We start from the raw sequence: 16,925 nt of genomic DNA, 5'->3' as shown, positions 1-16,925 counted from the left end.
TTAGTCCCACAAAAACTCCAATAGGTGTAATCTGCACGTAGTCCTTATCATAAAAGAAGAGCTCTTTTTTTAGGTAGGTCCCCTATGGTCAGGTTGGCGTCTAAAAGAAAAGCAAAGGAGAAATTATCAAATTTCTATTTTTTTTTTTGTTCTTTTGGTTGCCCGAATACAGCTGGTCATTGGAGACAGAGTGATGGTGATGTCTCGGTGAGTGCGTAAAAAATTGGAATTAATTAGATTAACCTATCTTTTTATAAAATTATCATAAACGATTGAGAAAAGATGATATATATTGAGTAGTTTGGTTTGTCGGAAAAGGGGGAGGACGGTGGATAAAACCCGGAGAAATGGGATGAGCGATCGGTAATGGTCGATAATACCAGCAATGTGTTTATATGGGGCAGTAGGATACCAAAACTGCCAGGAAGGGTGGGTATGCCGGGATCAATTCAAAGCCCAAGGCCAGATCCCCAAGCCGATGGGTGTGAAGCGTTTTTGTGTGTGTAATGACCGAAGTATATGTAGTAATATTTTTTTTTAGTCCTGAGTAACAGTCTCCAGTGGATGTCGTTCTCAATGATGTACCCTGGATTGTGTTTGATACATTTTTTTTATTGTTGTGCGCGAAAGAGGCAGGGTCATCGAATCCCACGACCCGATTATAGCTAGCCGGCGAGCCTCTTCGAGTTATCGACGCGCATAGGACCAGGTAAGGTCATAACACTTATTTTAAGTTTTTTCTTTTTCATTTCGATAAATTTACACATTTCAAAATGTATATATTTTATTAAAATTGTTATAAGATGTACTATAAGATGTATTATGTTGTATAAGATGTATTATTGAAATCTACTCTGAATTTTGAGAGTTATAAAGTCAGATCTTTTGAAAAATAAGTTTAGAAAATAAAGAACAAAATAAGTAACTATTTACAACTACGAATTTCAAAATCTGGAACATTTTTTGCGAGAAATGATATTAAATTGTTTGCAAAACGTCCAAAATTTTCATAAAATGAAATCTTTTAAAGTCGAAAAGGTTTTTAACTGGAATCTTCTTCTTTGACTATATGAAACACTTTAACAAAATGCAAAAAAATGCATGAACAATTAATTTTATAACAAATTGTTAAAAAATATACATACCTATGTATAAAAAGTATATAAAATACTAATTTGAACTTAATTATAATTATATCTTTATAAAATTTATATATCTTTATAAAATTTACTTCGATCTTTGAACAATTTAGTTTAATTAATTTTGTCGAAATGTCATTTGTAAGTTGAATGATTGTCTCAAAAAGTATTCATATCATACATAAATAAATATTACATAAATAAATATTAACAAATTTCCAGATGAAGCGTTTTACTAAAAAGTTTTAGAAGCGTTGTTTTAAAAAATGACTATGTTTGACAGCCATTGCAAGGGCTTTTCCTAAAAAGTTTGACAGCCACTGCAAGGGGGGTCGCAACTCGATGTCGCAGCTCGATCCAACATGCAACCCGATCCAACATCCAACAAAAGAGCGCTGTATATGCAAAAGAGAGAAAAAAGAGAGTAAAAATCGTGAGAAATGGTTGGAATCGAGCAAAGGAGTCAGACCCAACCACGCTGTCGAGCAAAAGAGTCAGACCCAACCACGCTGTCGAGCAAGGAGTCGAACTCGAACATTTCGCTTGCAACCACACGGCCGATTCGCTAGGGGGCGCTCTGAATTCGCTCAGCCATAGTGAACTCGCTCAGGCAAATTGAATATTTTCGCCCATCCAAAATGAATTCGCTCAGACAGCCAGCCAATTCGCTCAACCACTAAATTTGAATGCCCTAAATTAATGATAATCTTATCAGAATTATTTACAAACGGCTAACTATATTTAATGTTCAATTAAGAACTTACAAGTCAAATGAAATATTTGATGGATTGGCAAAGGATGAAATGGAACGGCGTCTAACTCCCTTCGTTTGAGATACGTGTCCGCTTCCTTTGTGTCCATTGCTTGGAATAGACGTGGAATTTGGCCGCTTACCATATCCTTCAGACGAAGCTCGTCGAGAAGTTGGTGATATTGACGACTTTTGGGCTAACCGATCACGGCGTATCCGGCATTCCGTCTTAAGTTGTTGCAAACGCTGGCCCTGTTTCCGGCGTTCCACAACGAGTAAGCGATTGCTCATACAGTGACGTTGGCAGATTTTCCGTGCAAACTCCAAGTCGTTCTCGTCCTTTGCGATTTCACTTTCCTGTAAAAAGTATGCATTTGTATGTATTCACATAAATAATGTAAGCAATTGGCAAAAAAAACTCACAAGCTGGTTTTTGTATTTGTTAAAATGTTGGATATTTTTCTTTTGAAATGAATTAACCTCGTCGGAGCATAAACTCCAGGGTGCCGGATGAAAGAATGTCTTGAGATTGGCAGCCAAACTGTTGTTCACCTGCCGCCCACGCACGGTTTGGCGACAGATGCAGCACACGAAATAGGGAGCATCACTTGGTGTCCTTCCCATTCGGGTTATCACACATTTATCGCAAGATATGTGCTTGCAAGCCAATAAGAAAAATGCTTCCTCGTTCTGGCCATTAACACTTCCATTTTTGGCCATCTTTATAACTGCGTATTGCTTGAAACAGTTATTGCAATGTATCCATAGCTTGCCAGCTTCGGGTATGGGTGGTGTCAGAGGTCGCTTGTCTCCAAAATCGTCACCGTCAGCATTATTACGCCGATCCCGATGTAAACTACCATTGAAGCCTGGTACGGAGATCTGGGTCATTTTGCTCTTATGTTTATGTCCCAAAATCAAGTGCACAATTAACTTAACTAAATTAATTTCGCGCCCTGGGCGTTGCCGTACTTCTATCGGCTATGTACATACATAAATGCCAACAGGTGGCGCCATTTTCAAATAAGTTTATGCAGCAGCTTTTTGTACATTAAATAAACTAAATATATATTTACTTTTAACAAATACAAAATTACAAACATTACAATTTCATTTTATAGACAAGAATCGGAACATGCTGTAGAACAAAAAAAAAAAAATTAATAAAGCAAAAAAAACTACGTCTATGTGGGGTGACGCATGCGCTCAATGGGCCGCCTGGGCTGAATACGATAGCGCTTCGAAGAGGTGCCAGGAAGTGGGGACAAAGGACTGGTACTGGTACTGCCATATTGATGACTATCCAGGGTTTGAGTGCGTTTTCGTTTCAATGTTTGCATATCCCCACCGTCGTCGTCGTCTCCTTTGTTGTCATTGTCCCCCGCTCGTGAACGAACAAAAGAGCCCGCTATGGAGGCACAACGACGTAGTAGCGAACCGGCAGCTGGCAGGGGATTCGGATTCTGATTCTCTTTATCGCCCTTCTCACGAGTCGCTGGCAAACGCATGACCGTAGACATTAGAGACCATAGACGACCGATTCCCTGATCGGATGATGTCCTGTCATTGCGCGTTGATGCGTTAGTGGGTAAAAATACCTCTTCATCATCGTCTATGGTCTCACTATTGGTTGTAGCTGCCACGGATATGTCGCTAAACGTTTTAAATGCTTGACATTCCCTCAACGGTGGACGTCGGCGTGGCCGATCCAATGGTGGTGGCTCCAATGCAGGCAAATCACGCGGCGAGAATTGGCCACTCAATTGCCTTGGGATTATGTTTGGTCGTCGGCTCGAGGAATCCGATTTATCATTTGGCGTATCTGGATTCGGAGTGTAAAATATTTCCTTGCTACTTCTATTATTCGGTTCATCAATGTCATCAGTGTGCAAATCTTTTGAATGCTTTTTCGGAGTCTCAAATTTAATCAACTTCTTATTGATCATAGCGCCCGGCACACGAGTGATGGGTGTTATCGGAGGATGTGGATGATGCTGATGATGACGAACTTCAGCCGTCTGTGACGTGGTCTGTATTATTTCCACACTCTCGCATGAATTGTAGACGGTGGAGCATCCATTGCCTCCATCGTGTGAATTACGTGTGATTATAATTGATTCAGTGGTTAATTTCTGGGCGGACATTAGGATTTGCTGCCGCATCACAGATGAAGCGATGCTTGGATCATTCATAGTGGATGAGCGGGCCGTGGTTGAAGATGTGGCTTCGCTTTGAGTGCGTCTCATGGCCGGCGAAAGACGTAAATCCAATGCAGGACTAGTGCTGGCGGAATTATTGTTATCACTCAAATCGAAACGCAGGCGACTGCCTGGCGGTGGAACAAGGGCTGTGGATGAGGCTGCTGTCATTATCCCTCCATGCTCCACAAAGGCCTTTTGAATGCTCTTGGACATCACTTGTCGCAGCGGTGTAACGGCTGTGATCTTATTACGAACAACAGCCGCTGAGCTTACACCACCTTTCCAGGCGCGATGCTGTTGCATGGGGTTAGACTCCAGAACCGCCGGACTTGGCAATTCCTCATGATACAAACTAGATGCATTGAATGTCACCGTTTCTTTTGTCTTGGGAATCATCGAATAGTCCACTTGAAGCGGCGTTGAAGTAGATCGGATCACTTTACCCTTTTTGGCTGTCTCTGGTGGATTTGAATAGGGATTTGTGAATTGACCAATGCTACGTCTAAGTGAAAAATTACTACTACTAAATGACGAGAGATTTCTAATAGATGACACACTATCACCGCCACACATGAACTCCTCCTGAAGTGTCAGTGGTTGCTGCTGCTGCTGCTGACGACTTTTGGCCTTCCACTGAAGATTAATCAACGAAATTGGAGTCATGGCCGGAGATGTTTGTGTGGATATTGTGCTACTTGCTGCCTTCTTTACCGTCGTCACTGTCACCTTAGAGGCGTCCTCTGTACTGCAACTGGATGTGCTGCAATTTTGCTCTATATCGACACATTTACTAAACTCTCGCAAATCCTCGATTTTCGTATAAGTCTTTAAACATTTGCGGCAACGCAATGGCAAATGTTCGTTCTCAATGTGTTGCAATAATTCGGAATAAATCGCTTCATCGCGCAGCACTAATGGTTTTCTCTCACAAATGGGACAAAATACATAGATAGTTCGCTTAGAACCCTGATCCTGCGGATTGGACATATCATTATTCCTTGGTTCACTCACAGCAATAGCGTGATTAGCAAATTCATGTTTTTGGCGGCATTTGCCGCAGCAAAAAATGCGCTTGCAAATGTGACACTTGGCCTGGAAATAGAATTAAACATCAACCAATTACAAGTGAATATATTAATGAATGTATTAATGTTTTTGTTGGTTTTACCTCATTGGGAAGACGCGTATAAAAGCTATTCAAATTTAAAATTGACATTGAATAGTAGTTCAACCATTTAGAATACACACACACCCACTCACTCAAAGGCTTTTTAACAAATAACGGTTCTTTGCTCCCAATATTGCGGTTTGTTTTTACCAGTGCTCGCAAATCAATTAAATTATTTAGAATGAAAACTTGATACTCAATAGACAAGGCAATAATCTGGATATTGGCTATAAAAATTACTGTTATTACAAAAAATTAATTGAAGTTGACCGTATGTATGTATAATAAATTTCAAATTTACCGCCTAGTTAGGAAACGTGTCAAAATAAAATTTTGCAACACTTTTTTTATTAGTAGTTTTTCGATATATAATTTTATAATTTATCGATAGAATTGTCTAAATAAAATACCTCGAAATGTGCTGTGGCTTTATTCTCAATATATTATTTTGTTAAATAATTGGCACCTGCAGCCGCATATCAATGAAACGACAGAACAGAAATGGGCCAGGACCAGGACCAGGACCAGGCGTTGGGGCACAGATGAATCGACATGCCAATATCCGCGCACAAATCGCTCCGTACAGAAAACCACCATTTCGTGGTGGTGGAGGAGACTGCGGCATGGGAAACAACAATATTATGTACTCGTCCAGTCAGATGCCAAACGATTCTCTATACATAGACTTCAATAATCCCGTGCCTGTTTCACCGAAATCTGCTACTACACCTGCCCAATCCCATCAAGAGATGGGTCAAAAAAAGAAGCCACAAATGCGAGGTAAACTGCAAAAGACACAACAACAGCAACACCACCATCACCATCATCATCATCATCACCAACACCAACAAATGGCGCCATATCCCAACCAAATGAATGGTAATGGGCACGGGCAACGGTTTCATCCACATCCACAGCCCAATCGTTATAATGGCGGTATGTCATTCAATCGAGGACCACCGAATCGTGGAGGCGGACGCCACATGATGATCCCACCGCATATGTGCCCGTGTCCCAGAGGCATGGGACCAGGACCTGGACCTGGGCCAGGGCCAGGACCACGCGGCAATCAATCCTACCCACCGATGCCTTTTCAAACCCCAATGCCACCCATGCGCGGACCACTTCCACACCCACCACCAATACCATTCATGCGTCGTAATGGACGAATGGGTGGCGGACCACCACCACCACCTATGCCCCCACAAATGATGGGACCACGCGGTGTTCCACCCATGGGCGGACCATTCAACATGCCCATTAACGGTGTAGGTGGCAAAATTAAGAAACCCAATCACAAGCTCATCAAACAGGTCGTCAAGGGCAAGAGCACAATTAAAACGCTTAAGAATCTGGTCAATCAATATCCCATCGATAAGCCGTGGGTGCACAAGGAGCTTCTAGCCGCATACAACACGAAACTGGATATTGAGAATCGGTTGAAGGGTAACAAGGATGATGAACTCTTTGCCCAATTCAAGGTGCAACGTGACAAATTTGTGGCCATGTATGAATCGGCGCGAGAGAACTATCTAAAACAGGAGGCAGCATCTGTTATGGTTTCCAAGGTAATTGTTTGACTATTCTAACATAAAAACATACTTATGTCTGTCTGGGAGTGGCTAAATCGATTTAATTTTCACAAGGAGCTGTCTGTAGTGCATGTTTATTTAATATACATATTTGCCAAGTTGCTTTGAATTTTTGCCCCGCTCACATCTTCAATTCTCTCCTTAAAAGTGCATATATCTGATGGTTCAGATATATTCACAGTAGCTAATAGATTTATTTGGTTTTGTTTGTGCTTCTTGTAAAACATCTTGGTGAAATCGAAAAAAAAAACAATTCCCGTCTTCGTATTTCTTTTTCCAGGATGCCAAAGACAAAAAGGTCGGAAATGCAAATGATGCAAAAGGTTAATTGAAAGCAACAGCAAAACAAGAACAAGGCTGAAGACAAAAAACAAAAACTAAACAAAAATCAAGTCCAAACTCGCCTCTGGTTAATTAATAAAAAACAAACGTGATCCAATCAATATATTATATATAGTATATTCTCCTTAAATTTAAGCGCACTTCAGCAATTACACAGTTCAAATCGAATAGAATTATAGACCTTAAAACCATGATGACCAGAGATGTTAAAATGAGCATGAATATATATTTATATATATATACACCTACATATATGTATAAGTCTATATATCTTTTGTCCTGTCCTTGATAAAGAGTGTATCCTTAACTTTCTGCAATAACAAAATGTTAATTATTTACATTAACAAAAAAAAAAAAACAAATTGTAAAGCTAAACGTAACGTAAAATCAAAGATTTGGCAAATTTTTTTGCAACAAAAGCCTCGAATTAATGTTGAATTAATGCCATAATCGTCTTGTATCATATCTTAATAACTAGTAACCATCCGACACTTGCTTTAATTTGTAAATTGTTCAGATATCACTCTCTCTCCCCTTTGTGTGTGCTTCATGTTTATTAAAGAAAAGAAATTGTACATTTTTATAAGCCAAGTCTCTTATATATAAATACTTTGCAATTATTGAATTCTTTCAAATTACACATTGTTGTTGTTAAATACCTACTTACCTATATATATATGTAATTCAGTATATATATATATTGTGAGCATCCACGACGCATTTTGTTTTTGTCTATGTTTTCCGTTCATCCAATTATCCCCACCTGCTTATGTTTCCCAAATTGCAATCCAATCATTAACTTTCTTTATCCTTCTACATATAATACATAAGTATAAACATATATTTATTATTTATAATATGCCATAATACTGTACATACGCATCATTGATATTATATACATATATAAATACGTTCTATTAAAATCATCTGGGTGATGATCATACTGATCTGATGCGATTTAGTGTTGTTCTTTGTGTTGGGTTCAGTTTTTTGGTTAACTATAACTATTCATCCCATCCTTAATACAATCCCGTCTACTCATTCCATTATCATCCATCCAAATCGACACTTGATGAATTTTAACAAATAAATATGTATTCTATAAAGCAAAATATTTGTTTTAATTAAATGCTTGAATTGGGAACAGACTCTCAATCCGAATAATCGGATAATTATCATTTTCCCTTTTTTCTAAAATAGTTCAATTTGTTTAAAATACATAACATATCCTTTTTGTTTTCAAAGGTGTTTCCCAGCTAATTCAAGTTAATGACAATTTGATTGTCCTGTTTTAATATCCCTAGTGTGGTAGGATTCCCAGGCACTTATTCAACAAATCGTATCTAAAGTGAGGCAATTTTCGAGGTTTAAGTCGTAATTGTTGTCCAATCAGCCGTAATGAAATAAAACTTCAAAAAGTCCCCTATATAAGGCGGCCGTCCTTATCGTGTGTGATTAGAACTATTCAACATGGACACTCATAGCGGCTTGAAGTATCATTATTGTGTATGGAAGCTAACTGGTTTGATACAACCCGAGGGGATGTCACGTCGTCGTTTTCTACTTTATGCCATCCTCCTTAATACGTTCGTTACTTTCTTCTTTCCCGTGACGCTTATGGCTAAACTTTTTTTCACTCAGAGTTTACCGGAGTTGTGCGAGAATTTGACCATTACCATTACAGATATTGCGGCGGGTCTGAAGTTTTTGAATGTGTTTCTGGTGCTCAAACAGTTAAAAAAGATACGCCATCTGCTAAAGCGATTGGACGCTCGAGCTTTGGAGGTAAATAATGAGGAAGAATTGGGAGTATTGGATCGAGCTGTACGTTGGTCGAAAAACAGTTTTCGTATTTTTGCCGGCATCTTTGTGTTTGGCACGTGTTTAAGTTGTTTGCGTGTGCATTTAAGCAAGGAAAGGACACTGCTGTATCCTGCATGGTTTGGCATCGACTGGCATCAATCGAATTTCGCCTATGCGATAATATTTGCTTATCAGTTTTTCGGTTTGGTGGTACAAGCTCTGCAGGATTGCGCCAGTGACTCATACCCTCCGGCATTTCTTTGCCTTTTGACGGCTCACATGCGTGTTCTGGAGCTGCGTATTCGTCGCATTGGCTATGAAGGCCATGATAGTCGAGATGATACGCATGCCAAGCTTATTGACTGTATCCAGGACTTTATGCAAATCCATCGTTTGACCAATGTTATACAGCAAATTCTTTCGGTAACGTGCATGGCGCAATTTGTTTGTTCCGCAGCCGTTCAGTGCACTGTGGCCATGCATTTCCTTTTCGTTGCCGGCTCCAATGATTTGTCGGCCATGGCTCTGTCCATGGTCTTCTTCGCTGCTGTCACATTGGAAATCTTTATATTTTGCTATTTTGGCGATGGACTGCAAGCCCAAAGTATGGCCTTGCTGAATGCTTTCTATTCCTGCAATTGGATGGAACAGAGTCTGAAATTTCGGCGAGATTTGATTATCGTAATGATAAGAACACAAAAGGTGTCCTACATATGCGCTGGCGGCTATATACCACTTACTTTGGAGACATTCGTTCAGGTTTTGCGATTCACGTATTCGGCTTTCACTTTATTGTTAAAAGCAGTGTAATGAGCAATAATTGATCCATTATTGTCGTTAATTTGAATTTTTAGCTATTAGCTTTTGAAAAATGAAATAAAAATTTGAAATCAGGTAGGAAATATTTTCAGTTACTAGTTTAATTTAAATGTATACAATAGAGCTGCCGGTTCTTTTGCAGAATCCGTTAGTTGAATTTGAAAATAAATGGCAACGCTTTACTTTGATTATCGATAACAACTTGTAGTCGGTCAAAAAGTTAATTTTCAAAGTTGTTTTTGTTAAAGTTGGTAATTATGTCGCTATCTCGGTGCAATACGTTGTTTAAATTGTCTCTTAACCGAACCGGTAAGTAAATGGACATTGCCAGGTTAATTAAAGATATACTTTTGAACTTAGGTCCATCATGAATGGAGTAGTAATCAATGGTTCAAAGTCCACAATCGTCCAATGAACTTTCATTTAATAGTTAGTTTTCAAAATATTTAGCCATTCAAGCAACTGGAACCGGAGCCATGGCGAAACGGAATAATTCAAGCGGTGCCCAGACGGCCACTAATCCTAGTGTGGAACCCCATTTCGAGACATTGGCCATTACAAAACCGAAACCCTTTGTGTTTCATGTGGAACTGAATCGTCCTAGTAAACTAAATGCCTTTAACAGACAAATGTGGATGTAAGTAGCAAAAAAAAAAAAAAAAAAATTGTCCTGTATTATTTGACTATAAATGATATCATTCTAAATATAACGCAGTGAAATTAAAGATTGCTTCGAACACTTGGCAATTAATCCCGATTGTCGCTCAATTGTCATATCGGGATCTGGCAAACATTTCACTGCCGGCATTGATCTCACTTCGATGATGAATCTGGGCCAAGAGCTGGCCGACGTAGATGATTATGCACGCAAAGGTGTTATAGTGGAGCGCCTGATAAAGTTGTATCAAGACTCGATAAGTTCACTGGAACGCTGCCCAAAGCCAGTGATTGCCGCTGTGCATCGCGGTTGTATAGGCGCTGGTGTCGATCTGATCACGGCCACTGATATCCGCTATAGCACACAAGATGCCTTCTTTCAGGTGAAAGAGGTAGATATTGGTATGGCTGCTGATGTTGGATCTTTGCAACGCCTGCCTAGGGTCATTGGCAACCAGTCGCTAGTCCGAGAGCTCTGCTACACTGGTCGCCGCTTTGATGCCGCCGAAGCCGAGCACTGCGGTTTGCTTAGCCGAGTGTTCCCCGACAAGGAGTCTATGATCAGCGGAGCTGTGGCATTAGCCGAAATTATAGCCACTAAGAGCCCCATTGCCATTCAGACGACCAAGGAGAGTCTGGTCTATTCGCAGGAACACACAAATCAAGAAGGATTGGATCACATTGTAGGTTTTTGCTTAGTTTTAATACAATTTGGTTTTAATTAAATAAATTTTTTGTGTTCTCAGCGTATCATTAACAAACTAAATCTGCAATCGGAGGACTTGGCCCAGGCTGTGGCCGCCCAGCTGACCAAGGATGAAAAGCCGGTCTTCGCCAAACTCTAGATAAAATAATTATTTTTTTTTATTCTTTCGAATTTGTTTCTTAATATATTTTTTTCTGATTTAAATGTGTTATTTGGTCGATGGGCAGGAGGAATTGGTGGTGTTGCGAAAGAAGCACAAAGAAGATGACTAGGAATTTTGGGACAAAAGATGAATCTTTATTTCAGTCCTTCTGCTTGAACAGATTTTCAAGCTCGCGGCAATCTTTAATGCAGCTGCCGGTTAAAACTTCAACCTCATTATTCTGATTGATAAGTATATCGTCCTCGATGCGTATGCCGATGCCGCGGAATTCCACCGGAACATCGGTGCGATCCGGGCTAATATAAATGCCCGGCTCGACGGTGAATACCATGCCTGGAAGGATTGCAGTATTTCTGGGCACATGCGGTGTATCATGCACATCCATGCCTAGATAGTGGGAGACATGATGTGGACAGAATCTATAACCCTGACTGGCAAGCTCCTTGTAATCGCTTAAATGCTTGCTGATCAATCCAATTTCTTGCAGATATTTCCCCAACTTACAGCACGTAACTTCAAAGAGTTGATCCAAAGTCTCACCACCAGGCTTCATAATCGTTTCTGCAATGGAGAAGATTAGATATTGTAGCCAGGACATTCTTTCACCGCTCACCAATGACTTCCTTTTGCAGCTGGGCCAACATATCGTAGAGTGTTCGTTGGGGATCAGTAAATGTGCCACCCGCTGGCCAGGTTCGTGTAATATCACTCGTATAGCCGCCGTACTCACAGCCAGCGTCCATGAGAACCAAATCCCGTGGCTTCAATAACTGTGTATTGTTCACATAATGGATAATTGTTGCATTTTTGCCGGCAGCAACGACAGGTGGATAGGCCAAGAAGCTGGCATCCCGCATACGGCACTTGTAATCGATTGAAGCAAATAGATGATGCTCCGATTGTCCAGGTCGTGTCTCGGCGATTACCTCGTTAAAGGATTGGGAGGCTATCTCACAGGTGCGACGCATTAATTCCATTTCAGCAGGGGATTTCAGTAGACGCATGGACTCTACGAATGTGTAGACGGGCAGCAAGGGGCTCTGCTCTGAACTAGTTAACTTTAGGACACTTTCATTGACTGCCTGCACCTCCGATAGCTTTGCATCGAACCACAGATGGGGTTTTCCAGCAGTAAATCGTTTAGCTAGCCAATTGTTGAATTGCTCTATTGGATAGGCCTCATTGACACCAAATAAACCTACGGCCAACTCTGGCCCAGTACGTGGACCATCCCAGAGCTCAGCGTGCGCATCTTTGGGACGCATAAATAGTATGGACTGAACATTGGAGCTCTCGTCAATTGTCATAATAAGTGCAGAATCCGGTTCCAAACATCCAGTTAAATAATAAAAATCGGAATTTTGTCTAAAAACATACGGAATCTTGCCGCTCATGTACTTTTTGGTGGCTGAACTAAGGATAACCTACCGGAAAACCAAATAGATTTACCCATACTTATATGTACGATATGGAGTTGCTCTTACCATATGACTTTGGCAGGATCGTCCATTGAATTCGTTGCCCATTGTGCGGGCATAGGACTGTAGGGTTTTCATTAATGTGTTACGTCTGCTCTGGAATTCAATCATCTCCACGCCTGGGACTAGCTCATTGCTTCTTATTAAATGGGGATGCGATGCACTCGTCGGTTGCCCTAGATTACCTATTTTTTGACGGAGCATAATTTCCAATAAACTTTCACCGAGAGAGGATGCATTGCCGGTCGGAGTTGAGTTGGTCACTTGAGCCTTGCATAGCTTTGGACTGAGATATGTGGCGATGCCGCGGAATTTACACAAGGATGAACGCGCTAAGCGTCGCAATGCAATCATCTTATTTGCCCTGACTAAAAATATTACTTATACAACAAAATAAAATTGTAAATATCTACAGATTTATCTGGGAGTAACTGACTACAATAGAAATATACAACAAAAACACAGTTGCCGGCTGATAATTCAGCGCCGATAACTCTTAATAATATAGTTTATCGATAATTTTGTGGTAAGGAACAATTGGTTGAAATTCAAAATTGACAAAAATACGGCTAAACATCGTTGGCCTTGGCAATTAAGGCAGTTTTTGAGTTTTAATAATTACTAGAAATTATTTAGTTTTATAACCTGTAATGTGTTACGTCAATCGCTTGCACTTGTTTATTTAAATAAATAATCAAAAATAATAAATTTGCTGAATCGCAACGCATTCAGCGATAGTTTGTATCTTCTGGCAGCGCTCAACAAACTGGCCATTGTTGTTCCTCTGGGTCAAGTTGAGATGAAAATTCTTAAGTTTATTTAATATATTTATTGGGTAAAAACTCGTATTTGAATTGTAATTTTGTTATTGTAGAATGTCGGAGGAGGTAAGCAGCTAGTAGAGTAACTGAGTGTATCTTGATATGTAACTGATTTTGCATTTCAGTGCTTTGTACCCCGGTTGCCGGTGGATTGCGAATCTACAAGGTTTCACGACTGGACGATTAGCTATGAGAAATCTCATATTCTTAAGAGCATCTGTAAACTAGGAAGCACCAAATGCTGCGAGGAGAACGACGCCAATCGATGTGATCTCTGTAATTACCAATATTCTTTAGAGCTGCCCCATTTGCCCGATATGGTGTTTCACAAAAATAAACTGGTGCTCCAGCACAAAGATGGTGCCCTCATGGAATTTAAGCCAATGGATGCTTTGGCATTGGTATCAAATGGAAAACAACCACTGGAAGTTGCTTGCGCCCAAGAGTGGCGAGAAACCAGGTAAGTGGTCTATTATTTGTAGTCCAATTGGATTGATTTTATTGTAATTAAGAATTTATTAAAGGCCGGAGCAGACCACAAAGGAGAAATTCAAACCCTTTGATTGGACATTTACATCCACCTATCAGGGTACCATGAATGAGAAATTTCGGGCAGAACCAACTGAACAGACATTGAACAAGTTCAAGCTGATGCAGCGAGAAAATATCATATTCTATCATGATCTCACGCTCTATGAGGACGAGTTGCACGATCATGGCATCTCTGTTATGAGTGTGCGCATTGTAAGCTTACAATATACACATACAAAAAGCGTATATATCTAATTCTTCTTACATTCCAGCGTGTAATGCCATCTGGTTTCTTTATCTTGTTGCGTCAATTTCTACGGGTTGACGATGTCCTTATACGAATGCACGATACTCGCTTTCATCATGAAATTGAAAATGATTACATACTTAAAGAATATATACACCGTGAGGCGCCTTGCTCAGAATTACAGGTAAAGTATAGAAGCTCAAGACCAAATACTGAAATCATTTTAATTGATTTGCTTGACTTAGAGCTCGGTGGCTTTCTGGACGAGTCCCGATGAGATGCAAAATTATCTGCCAGTGAAAACTAAGGAGCTTCAAAAGCTATTCTATAAATGAACATAATTTGTCACACCGACTTGTCCCAAACAATTGCCACCCAACCCAATTTTCTTCGCAACGTAATTTGTACATTTCCTTTTTTTAGTTTTGCTTTGTACGCATATTTATTACTACAACTGTGCGCAAGCGCAGGTATTAAAAGCAAATTCTCTAAAAGGCACCCAATCTATGGAATACTTTGTTAATAGATTAGTAGAATAGAATACAATATTATAAATTATTTAACGATCGTAACATTCACATTCATCTTAGGCTCCACCTAAAAGTGCTGTCAAAGCGCTTTTGTAATCGCCCGATGTCTCCGACTGCAAAAGAATAAAAAGTATGAATAATAAATATTAGATACTGTTTAGATGTAAAACTGTACGTATGTATAGTTCAGGGAATGCAACCGAAAAAAGTAAGCGTTTTATGTAAATGTACAAACCAATATCTAAATTGCCAAAATCTGAAAGTAAATTGAGCATAAAATACCGTCACATAGTCAAAAAATTGAAACTTATTGCCTTGTTTTCTATAATTCTTTAACCTTATAAGCCATAACCATTACCAATACTCCGGTTGCAATCCCCTGATATGAGTTAAGGATATTTCAATGTTCCAATACTTACATCCTAGTACAAAACAAACAAGAACAAAAACAAAAAAAAAGGACAAATGGAAAGGAGAGAGGACGAAACGTCAAACAAGCTACATAACATATTATATTCATTTTCAAACACTTACCACCACAGCACTGTAAAGTGTACGATTATAGATGCGTTCAAATTCTAGTTTAATGGTCTCCAAATCAATTTCTGAACGACATACAATAATCCTAATTAGGGTGGAGTCATCGGTTCCAGCACCATCCATGGCCTTGTACAAACGATTGGCAAAGAAGGCAGCCGGCGATTGTACGCACTCCACTGTGAAAAAGAATAACGCGGGTCACATGGATTTGTTGATGATTCATTTGAATCACTTACCTATGGCCATCATGGCCTCGTGCAACTCATCGGCCATTTCATGCTTAATGGCCTGCTCGATAGTCTGGCCGGAGAGCTCTTTGTATTCATCGAAGATGAGTTTCAATTGACGAAAACTTGCATGGGCCATAATACGATTGAATACCTCTTCATCGGTGCCCAGTTTGGCCTCGCCAGCGGCATAGAGTTGGGCCGCCTGATCCTTTGCTTCATCAGCATTAACTGGCGTATCCAGCGAGTCCCTGACACCAGTCACTATAAGAGTCAGCAGACGGCGAAAGAAACCTGAAGTTTCGCTGCACATTTGCTCAGCCAAAGGACGTCCGTATTTCTCCTCATAGGCCACCACAATTTGCTGCATCTCCTCATTGCTCTTGGTGCAGAGAATTTCCACCAGTGTTGCCTCCTCAGTGCCAATGCCAGCCATGGCTGAATGCAGCTGCTTGCACAGATACTCAACTGGTGGAGTCATCAGGGCCACAATAACATCTTCGAATTTGCCACCCAATTCACTTTTCAGATCATCCGTTAGATCTCTTTCAAATTCCGTGGCATACACGGCTGCAATTAATTGTCTCTGGGCATTGCTGCGTGAGGTGATTACATCAATAATTTCCTGCTCATCCGTTCCAAATCCCTTCATGGCGGAACGCAACGTCTGGCTATCGGTGGCTGCATCAAACGGTGCGACGGGCACAACAGTGGGCACAGGCTATTATTAAATGCATTTACATAGGATGATGACGCATCGTTTAGTTATGTGGCATTGGAATCGATAAATATTCAAAAAAATGCAACTGCATCTCCTTGCATTAGCACTCCCTCCTAGCCAACTTTCACTCCCACTCACCTTGTAATCCATTTCAATCGTATAACTTTTCTTCTCTTTGCAAGATGAATATTAAATATAAATAAATGTTTTATTTTCTCAACTAATGCCTTGCTCTTGGCGATTTCTACTGACTTTTGGGGCGGCGTTTGGCAGTCGATTGGGGCTTGAGTTTTGCAAGCTTTTCTTAGCTTGGGAAAGCTTTTTAATTCATCAGAGCCGTGCGCATGGTGGGGAGCGGAGGGGATCCAGATGAAATTCCACTCAAAGCCGAATTCTATGTTGTTATAATGCACTTGTCGATCAGTGGAAGCGAATCCATTGTTGGGTTGTATTTGAGGTCCCCTCCCAAAAAACCCCTTTGCCTTCCGC

At 40.2% G+C, this 16,925-nt stretch overlaps 8 protein-coding genes across 9 annotated transcripts; 4 read left to right on the top strand and 4 right to left on the bottom strand.

The window, feature by feature from the left end:
• Positions 1-1,761: 1,761 nt before the first annotated feature.
• vilya lies at positions 1,762-2,836 on the bottom strand. The gene is made up of 3 exons (XM_068303509.1): positions 2,314-2,836; positions 1,904-2,247; positions 1,762-1,830 (listed from the first exon to the last, which is right to left on the bottom strand). Exons 1-3 carry the CDS (start codon positions 2,779-2,781, stop codon positions 1,809-1,811), a joined length of 834 nt encoding a protein of 277 aa, XP_068159610.1. The 5' UTR covers positions 2,782-2,836; the 3' UTR covers positions 1,762-1,808.
• Positions 2,837-2,931: 95 nt separating this feature from the next.
• On the bottom strand, positions 2,932-5,413 carry fs(1)Ya (female sterile (1) Young arrest). The gene is made up of 2 exons (XM_068303484.1): positions 5,260-5,413; positions 2,932-5,183 (listed from the first exon to the last, which is right to left on the bottom strand). The coding sequence occupies exons 1-2, from the start codon at positions 5,305-5,307 to the stop codon at positions 3,075-3,077; spliced, it is 2,157 nt and encodes a 718-aa protein (XP_068159585.1). The 5' UTR covers positions 5,308-5,413; the 3' UTR covers positions 2,932-3,074.
• Positions 5,414-5,643: 230 nt separating this feature from the next.
• On the top strand, positions 5,644-8,145 carry fs(1)K10 (female sterile (1) K10). Its single transcript, XM_068303504.1, has 2 exons — positions 5,644-6,827; positions 7,132-8,145. Exons 1-2 carry the CDS (start codon positions 5,742-5,744, stop codon positions 7,177-7,179), a joined length of 1,134 nt encoding a protein of 377 aa, XP_068159605.1. The 5' UTR covers positions 5,644-5,741; the 3' UTR covers positions 7,180-8,145.
• A 518-nt stretch (positions 8,146-8,663) lies between these two features.
• Positions 8,664-9,806, top strand: Or2a (Odorant receptor 2a). The gene has a single exon (XM_068303503.1). The coding sequence runs from the start codon at positions 8,664-8,666 to the stop codon at positions 9,804-9,806; it is 1,143 nt and encodes a 380-aa protein (XP_068159604.1).
• Positions 9,807-9,987: 181 nt separating this feature from the next.
• LOC137587200 (delta(3,5)-Delta(2,4)-dienoyl-CoA isomerase, mitochondrial) lies at positions 9,988-11,382 on the top strand. Its single transcript, XM_068303505.1, has 4 exons — positions 9,988-10,124; positions 10,266-10,452; positions 10,531-11,155; positions 11,219-11,382. Exons 1-4 carry the CDS (start codon positions 10,073-10,075, stop codon positions 11,315-11,317), a joined length of 963 nt encoding a protein of 320 aa, XP_068159606.1. The 5' UTR covers positions 9,988-10,072; the 3' UTR covers positions 11,318-11,382.
• Positions 11,383-11,453: 71 nt separating this feature from the next.
• Positions 11,454-13,290, bottom strand: LOC137587196 (xaa-Pro aminopeptidase 3). Its single transcript, XM_068303502.1, has 3 exons — positions 12,826-13,290; positions 11,955-12,765; positions 11,454-11,902 (listed from the first exon to the last, which is right to left on the bottom strand). The coding sequence occupies exons 1-3, from the start codon at positions 13,171-13,173 to the stop codon at positions 11,481-11,483; spliced, it is 1,581 nt and encodes a 526-aa protein (XP_068159603.1). The 5' UTR covers positions 13,174-13,290; the 3' UTR covers positions 11,454-11,480.
• Positions 13,291-13,468: 178 nt separating this feature from the next.
• On the top strand, positions 13,469-14,916 carry LOC137587203 (TIP41-like protein). Its single transcript, XM_068303510.1, has 5 exons — positions 13,469-13,706; positions 13,766-14,100; positions 14,165-14,384; positions 14,444-14,602; positions 14,664-14,916. Exons 1-5 carry the CDS (start codon positions 13,695-13,697, stop codon positions 14,751-14,753), a joined length of 816 nt encoding a protein of 271 aa, XP_068159611.1. The 5' UTR covers positions 13,469-13,694; the 3' UTR covers positions 14,754-14,916.
• On the bottom strand, positions 14,833-16,883 carry AnxB10 (Annexin B10). 2 transcript variants are annotated; one of them, XM_068303506.1, is made up of 4 exons: positions 16,575-16,882; positions 15,725-16,436; positions 15,483-15,664; positions 14,833-15,061 (listed from the first exon to the last, which is right to left on the bottom strand). In XM_068303506.1, exons 1-4 carry the CDS (start codon positions 16,584-16,586, stop codon positions 15,005-15,007), a joined length of 963 nt encoding a protein of 320 aa, XP_068159607.1. In that variant the 5' UTR covers positions 16,587-16,882; the 3' UTR covers positions 14,833-15,004. The 2 variants fall into 2 exon arrangements, with proteins under 2 accessions (XP_068159607.1, XP_068159608.1); XM_068303507.1 differs by lacking the exon at positions 14,833-15,061 and adding an exon at positions 15,323-15,370 and having other exon boundaries at positions 16,575-16,883.
• Between the last annotated feature and the right edge of the window lie 42 nt (positions 16,884-16,925).

The sequence above is a fragment of the Drosophila tropicalis genome, unplaced genomic scaffold, assembly GCF_018151085.1.
Source record: "Drosophila tropicalis isolate 14030-0801.00 unplaced genomic scaffold, ASM1815108v1 contig_158, whole genome shotgun sequence".
Classification (NCBI taxonomy): domain Eukaryota; kingdom Metazoa; phylum Arthropoda; class Insecta; order Diptera; family Drosophilidae; genus Drosophila; species Drosophila tropicalis.
The sequence above is the reverse complement of the archived record's forward strand: the minus strand, read 5'-3'. Positions and strand labels throughout refer to the sequence as shown.

What these genes read in the sequence shown, in the direction of transcription:
- vilya (XM_068303509.1), bottom strand. Translation starts at nt 2,781, where the DNA reads ATGACCCAGATCTCCGTACCAGGCTTCAATGGTAGTTTACATCGGGAT. An exon ending in ACAAATACAAAAACCAGCTT is followed by an intron (nt 2,248 to 2,313) that starts GTGAGTTTTTTT and finishes TACTTTTTACAG; the next exon opens with GAAAGTGAAATCGCAAAGGA. An exon ending in TCAAATATTTCATTTGACTT is followed by an intron (nt 1,831 to 1,903) that starts GTAAGTTCTTAA and finishes TCATTAATTTAG; the next exon opens with GGCATTCAAATTTAGTGGTT.
- LOC137587203 (XM_068303510.1), top strand. An exon ending in CAAGAGTGGCGAGAAACCAG is followed by an intron (nt 14,101 to 14,164) that starts GTAAGTGGTCTA and finishes AATTTATTAAAG; the next exon opens with GCCGGAGCAGACCACAAAGG. An exon ending in CGCCTTGCTCAGAATTACAG is followed by an intron (nt 14,603 to 14,663) that starts GTAAAGTATAGA and finishes TGCTTGACTTAG; the next exon opens with AGCTCGGTGGCTTTCTGGAC.
- LOC137587196 (XM_068303502.1), bottom strand. Translation starts at nt 13,173, where the DNA reads ATGATTGCATTGCGACGCTTAGCGCGTTCATCCTTGTGTAAATTCCGC. An exon ending in GATCCTGCCAAAGTCATATG is followed by an intron (nt 12,766 to 12,825) that starts GTAAGAGCAACT and finishes GTTTTCCGGTAG; the next exon opens with GTTATCCTTAGTTCAGCCAC. An exon ending in GCTGCAAAAGGAAGTCATTG is followed by an intron (nt 11,903 to 11,954) that starts GTGAGCGGTGAA and finishes TCTCCATTGCAG; the next exon opens with AAACGATTATGAAGCCTGGT.
- AnxB10 (XM_068303506.1), bottom strand. An exon ending in CGAGGCCATGATGGCCATAG is followed by an intron (nt 15,665 to 15,724) that starts GTAAGTGATTCA and finishes TCTTTTTCACAG; the next exon opens with TGGAGTGCGTACAATCGCCG. An exon ending in CACTTTACAGTGCTGTGGTG is followed by an intron (nt 15,062 to 15,482) that starts GTAAGTGTTTGA and finishes ATTCTTTTGCAG; the next exon opens with TCGGAGACATCGGGCGATTA.
- LOC137587200 (XM_068303505.1), top strand. Translation starts at nt 10,073, where the DNA reads ATGTCGCTATCTCGGTGCAATACGTTGTTTAAATTGTCTCTTAACCGA. An exon ending in ATTGTCTCTTAACCGAACCG is followed by an intron (nt 10,125 to 10,265) that starts GTAAGTAAATGG and finishes CAAAATATTTAG; the next exon opens with CCATTCAAGCAACTGGAACC. An exon ending in AAGAAGGATTGGATCACATT is followed by an intron (nt 11,156 to 11,218) that starts GTAGGTTTTTGC and finishes TTGTGTTCTCAG; the next exon opens with CGTATCATTAACAAACTAAA.
- Or2a (XM_068303503.1), top strand. Translation starts at nt 8,664, where the DNA reads ATGGACACTCATAGCGGCTTGAAGTATCATTATTGTGTATGGAAGCTA.